This window comes from Cryptococcus neoformans, chromosome 11 (genome assembly GCF_000149385.1).
Source record: "Cryptococcus neoformans var. neoformans B-3501A chromosome 11, whole genome shotgun sequence".
Taxonomy (NCBI): domain Eukaryota; kingdom Fungi; phylum Basidiomycota; class Tremellomycetes; order Tremellales; family Cryptococcaceae; genus Cryptococcus; species Cryptococcus deneoformans.
In genome coordinates this window covers 364151-369150 of record NC_009187.1, presented here as the reverse complement: position 1 = coordinate 369150, position 5000 = coordinate 364151, and the positions used below count along the sequence as shown (strand labels likewise).

The window sequence follows — 5000 nt, the reverse complement described above, 5'->3', positions numbered from 1 at the left end:
TTGCCGCCCAAATCTATCTCATTTCCACATTTATATCATCTTTTCTCTGTCTCACAAGTCGGATTTCCCCCAAGGAATACTGCGGATAGAAAGAGCGTCCTCGGAGACCCCAGTGACTGAAGACCACTGCGCCGGGTGAGAGGGCGACGAGCCCAGAACGACTTGCATACCGGACACGAAGCGTTTGTTAATCTCAGCCAGCGTCTGTAGTACTACTTGTACTGCCACATACATCTTGCTTCTTGGACGAGACACAAACAGCCACAGTCATGCTCGCACCTCCTCAACGTCCTAAAAGGCCACGCTCGCCATCCCCATCTCTAGAACCAGAAATATCAGATCTTGCATCTCCCCTAGATATCCTCCTCAAACGGCGGAAGAAGGAGCAGCACCAGCACTTTGGCCTGCCAGATTCTCCGCATAGTGGCGCTCTTGCCTCTCCTGTGCACACCTATGATCAAGACTACTTCAATTACTATCAGAATACTCAAGCAGAAAGCAGTTCGACGCCCCAAATAAAAACGGGGTTGGAGATGGGAGTAGAGCGGAGAAGGACAAAGCAGTGGGACAGGATCAATGCCCCCCCGAGTGGCGCGTACCAACATCAGCAACAATACCACTATCCACAAGGACATCTGGCGACTCCTATCACCCACCCAGCACAAGCAGCTCCATCCTCTGCCGCCTATCCATTCCCGACACCGCTTCCCATTCCTCACGCGAGTAACGCAGCACCGCTCATGTCCTCTTCTCCTATACGGAACCAGCCTCCATCGTCTTCTCCCTTCCGGGAAAAAGCGGAAAACATGCAGGAGGAGCAATGGATAGACGAAGAAGAGATGAGACGGGAATGGGGCGAAGCGTATACTGAGCAAAACTCCCTGCTTCACAACCTGGTATGTCATTCCGTGTGTAAATTCCCGAAAATCACTAAACCCTCATTTAGCACTTGGCTCGGCTCAACGCAACTATACGACCTCCTTCATCCCCACGGTCGCATTCTCATCCCTCCCGTGCGTATCGATCTCCTAATCCATCGTCGTCTACCATTTTCTCTCCTGCTCGAACATCAACATCACCTTATATCCAGCGAACACCGTACCCGCAATCATCTCCGTACACTCCAGCACGTCCTCCTCCGCCTCATCATACCCATTCCTATACCAGCTACGATGGAATGAATGAGAAAATGGGCGATGATGAAGATATGAATGATGAGACCGAGGCTGAAATAGAAGTGAGAAAGAGATACGAAGAGGCAAACCGATTGTTGGGTCAATTGGCCGTGGTGAGGAGGCAAAGATGGGGTGAAGCGGAAGTATAGTGAGGGACATTGTTGAGCATATATGTTGTGATCTGATTTTTGTAGAGTACCTATGTATTGTGAATTTCGACCCTGGTCTAAGCAACGGCCAAATGATGTTCTAAAGTGATGTGCATACAATATATTAAGCGTATCGAAACTACAACTTGGCCTTATCTGCCTCCTCAGCCGCCTTTCTCATTGCCATCGCCGTCTCTGCGGCCATTTCACTTTCTTTCACCGCTGTCATCCCCTGCGTCCAACCAGTGACACCTGTCCACGGCACTGCTGCCATGTCGGCTTGCACCTCAATGTCTTCCTTCCTCTTTCTCTCTTTACACACTCGACATTTTTTGATATACTCTTGGCAATCTCGTGTCAAACCATCCCACCAAAAAGTATCTCCCAAGATGGCTACCATGACTTCAATGCTATTATGAGCCAACTCGGCTGTTGGCACTTGTTCTGCATACGGAGACGGATCGAGATGGGCATCCTCTATCAGCTCTTTCCTAATCACTCCCATTGGAGGAACCAAGAGCGCTTGTTCCTGTTCTGTTTCTGGTCGTAGGTAAAGCAATCCAACGGAGGAAAGCAAAAAATCCTCATTGGGCTTATTGGCACGAAGGGAAGAAATGAGAGAAGTGAGCTCTGGGTCAGCGGGATAGGCTGATAACCATCGAATTGTCTCGGGATCGAGTGGTTCGGCCGGTGGAAGTGGAGGTGCGTCTGCATCGAACCATATTTTTTCTCCCATCCCTTCTTCCGCATACCCATGGGCCCCGTATCCATTATGGTTGGCTGTGTAACTCGTATCTCCCATCATAGTGCACCGCCGCGGGGCGAAGAATGAACCGCCGTTTGTCTGGCGGATATGTTGCATTGGTTTGTGGGAGGAAGGAAGCATCAGGACGGTCGGTGAAGGGTCAGGGGGGTTGAAGAGGGTGAAAACATTCGTTTTCTAGCGTTCCAAGTAAGGTCAAATGGTGAGAGAGGACGGAAAAATTGCTCACGATTTTGACAAAGTACATGACCGAAGAAATAAATGTATCAAGGGACAAGAAGAGAATGACAAGGGGCATGAATGCTCCCATGCTGCTTATGGTCAGCGGTCGTTCCTGTCTTTTTGTAAACATTGAACTCACCCATAGTGGATGTCGCTAGACCCCGTACCATTTATTATAGCCCTCTTGAACAACACTGTCACTCCAAACTGGCTCTCTTAGCTACAAGTTCCCCATAAAAAGAGATGGTTCTCACAGTGGCTAGACTTAATCCGCCAACCAAAAGTCCGAAAATCCACCCTACAGGAGATCTTCTATGACCCCACCAAGCCCACCAAACCCACAAATACTCTTCATATGGCGGCCTCTCACATTTAACTCGCATATCAACCTCTTCTCTTGGCTGTCTAGTAGCTGGAAAGGGTACGAGGTGGGAAAGAGGGAAAGAAAGTGCGAAGAAGAGATAAAAATGAAGGAAGGCGGTGACGACCTGGAAGGTGGCGAGGAGCCAGGTGATGGCAGTGAGGGCCATGAGAAGGGAGGAAAGGTCGGATAGAGTCGAACTTGAAAGGAGTCAGACATGAATGGGTGATAAGGGAAGAGTAGCTCACGTTCCCGGGATGGTGAATGAACCTGACTCATTTTTGAAATCACCACTGCTATACGCTTGACATTCCGGGCTGCTTCTTGTTAACATTGCTTACGTTCATTCTACAAGCCAAGGCAACTTACTCGTCAGCACCCTGCACACACCACCCCCAAACACCTAGAGCGACACCATCCCCCTCTCCAGTCCCGCCACCTTGCGCTCCTTGGAACACACCATTTCCTATCTTGATGAAGCCACCCAGCGAGCTAGATGATGTGGTGTTGCACATGGTCAGGATAAGCGCACATGTCAGAGTCAGTAATGGTAGAATAAAAACCCGGTAAGTCAGGTAAAAACGGCCTGGTGCAGAGAGGACAAGAAGTGGTGGGCTATCATCTTCATTATTCTTCGACGCCTCACTATTGCGGAAGGGGAATCTCAGGCTCCTTCCAGGATTACGTTGAGTAGGTAATGTATAACGTGCAGTAGCCATCGACATCCTTCCCAGCCTCTGATGTGCTTCGGGAGTAAGCAGCTTTGGCGATGAGCCAGGAGCATGACGGCGGTTATGTACCTTTGTCAAATCAGGTGTAGTCTGCGCGGCATAGGGCGATCGATGGCGAGTAAGACGTTGTTTTTCCTCCTGTGGTATTTCGTCAATCGGGCTATCTGCAAAGGGATCTCGAGGCTGGAGGCGGGACTGTGCTTGGTAAAGGTTGGAAATAGGGTCGGCTTTGACTGCCGGTGGGGGTGGGGCTGTTGGTTTCTTGACGAGATGGTCGAGATCAAGGATGGAAGGCAAGGTGGACTGTCTTTGTGTCATGAAAAGGTTTCTTGGAGTCTCAACATCCGGTCCTGCTTCCGCTGGTACCATGAGGGGCATACTATCCCTATCACGATATACAGCCGGAGTCATCTCGCCAGGACTATCCATCACCCCTCCTTGATCAATTGCGTATTCCACTTTCCCGTAACTCACACTATCTGGAGGCGCCGATACTCGCTGGAACATCACCTGGTTGAGTCCTGTATCAAAAACAGGCGGGATCGATTCTTCGTCTTCCTTGATCCCTCCGAGTTTCGGAAAGTGCGTCAGATGTGTACCTCCCGTCGTCGGTCCAGCCCAGGACGATCGACTCCAACCAGTCGCACTCGTCTTGGGCTCTTCTTCCCAGTCACTCCGATGATACAGGTCACCATCATCATCGGCATCATCTTCCTCTCTCCCATCAAACTCGCTTTCTGGTGGAATCGCATCATACTTGCTTCGACCAGGTGTGGGTAATGGTGGAGGCGGGGACCTGGCGGTTTGAGGCGGTATGTGGCTAGGCTGGGACCAAGCTGTTTCCAACTCCGAGTAGATTGTTGGCGGGCCAGCTGTTGAATACTGGAATGGTCGATCTTCATTATCAAATTCGGATGTCCCAGAAGGTGGTCGAGGGTAAGAAGGCGAATCGGGGAGCGCGGTTGCTGGTAGATACCAGGAGTACGAGTCGCGCTGCGGCATGATGGAAGAGGCAGCCTGATCCGCAAGCCTGAAGAGCGACTTGCGGTGAGCATGAAATTGGTTTTTGTAATTATAAGCAGGGCGAATTCAGAGATGGGGATGTCGTACAAAGGATGGAAACAAAGGTGTTTATCCGGTGTGCGCTGTGTGACGTTTAGACTACCTAAAAGGATAGATTAGTATCTAATAGTCTGTAAATCATAATTAATTGCATTTTCTTTTGGGTGACAAGGTCTCCCTATTTTTCCTTCTTCCGTGCTCCGTTAACCTTCATCAATTTTCTGCTGGCTGTCTAAAGAGGTTCAACATTGTGCTTGGGCCCAATAGGAACAATTCGGGTAGGGTTAAGGTTGACTTGAGAGTACCAATAAAGGTCCTTGATGTCTGTAGATGAAAATTAGCATATGCTTTGAGCTCGTAGTATGTAAAGGCTCACGGTCGAAATTGGTGGTATCCTTGAAGGCCGGGTAATTCCAATAAAGGTTCTTGAGCCATCGATTGATATGAGGATAGTCATGTCGGACTTCGTTGACAGGTCAGCCTAAATACTCTAATGGATTTTCATGATTGGACTCGCTCAATCCAGTGTTGCACTTG

The 5000-nt window shown here is 49.6% G+C and overlaps 3 protein-coding genes across 3 annotated transcripts in view; 1 reads left to right on the top strand and 2 right to left on the bottom strand.

The window, feature by feature from the left end:
• Nucleotides 1-269: 269 nt before the first annotated feature.
• Nucleotides 270-1324, top strand: CNBK1270 (hypothetical protein; the record flags this gene model as incomplete). The annotated part of the gene is made up of 2 exons (XM_767660.1): nucleotides 270-896; nucleotides 947-1324. The coding sequence occupies 2 exons, from the start codon at nucleotides 270-272 to the stop codon at nucleotides 1322-1324; spliced, it is 1005 nt and encodes a 334-aa protein (XP_772753.1).
• Nucleotides 1325-1463: 139 nt separating this feature from the next.
• CNBK1260 (hypothetical protein) lies at nucleotides 1464-4403 on the bottom strand (the record flags this gene model as incomplete). Its single annotated transcript, XM_767659.1, has 6 exons — nucleotides 1464-2264; nucleotides 2317-2398; nucleotides 2477-2529; nucleotides 2588-2870; nucleotides 2919-2987; nucleotides 3040-4403. 6 exons carry the CDS (start codon nucleotides 4401-4403, stop codon nucleotides 1464-1466), a joined length of 2652 nt encoding a protein of 883 aa, XP_772752.1.
• Nucleotides 4404-4695: 292 nt separating this feature from the next.
• Nucleotides 4696-5000, bottom strand: part of CNBK1250 (hypothetical protein) — a gene marked incomplete at both ends in the record, with an annotated part of 1258 nt that continues 953 nt past the window's right edge. Inside the window, 3 exons of the mRNA XM_767658.1 lie at nucleotides 4696-4787; nucleotides 4840-4926; nucleotides 4981-5000. The exon at nucleotides 4981-5000 is cut by the window's right edge and continues 48 nt beyond it. Of these exons, the coding sequence (XP_772751.1) occupies nucleotides 4696-4787; nucleotides 4840-4926; nucleotides 4981-5000 (199 nt within the window). The remainder of the gene's footprint in view (nucleotides 4788-4839; nucleotides 4927-4980) is intronic.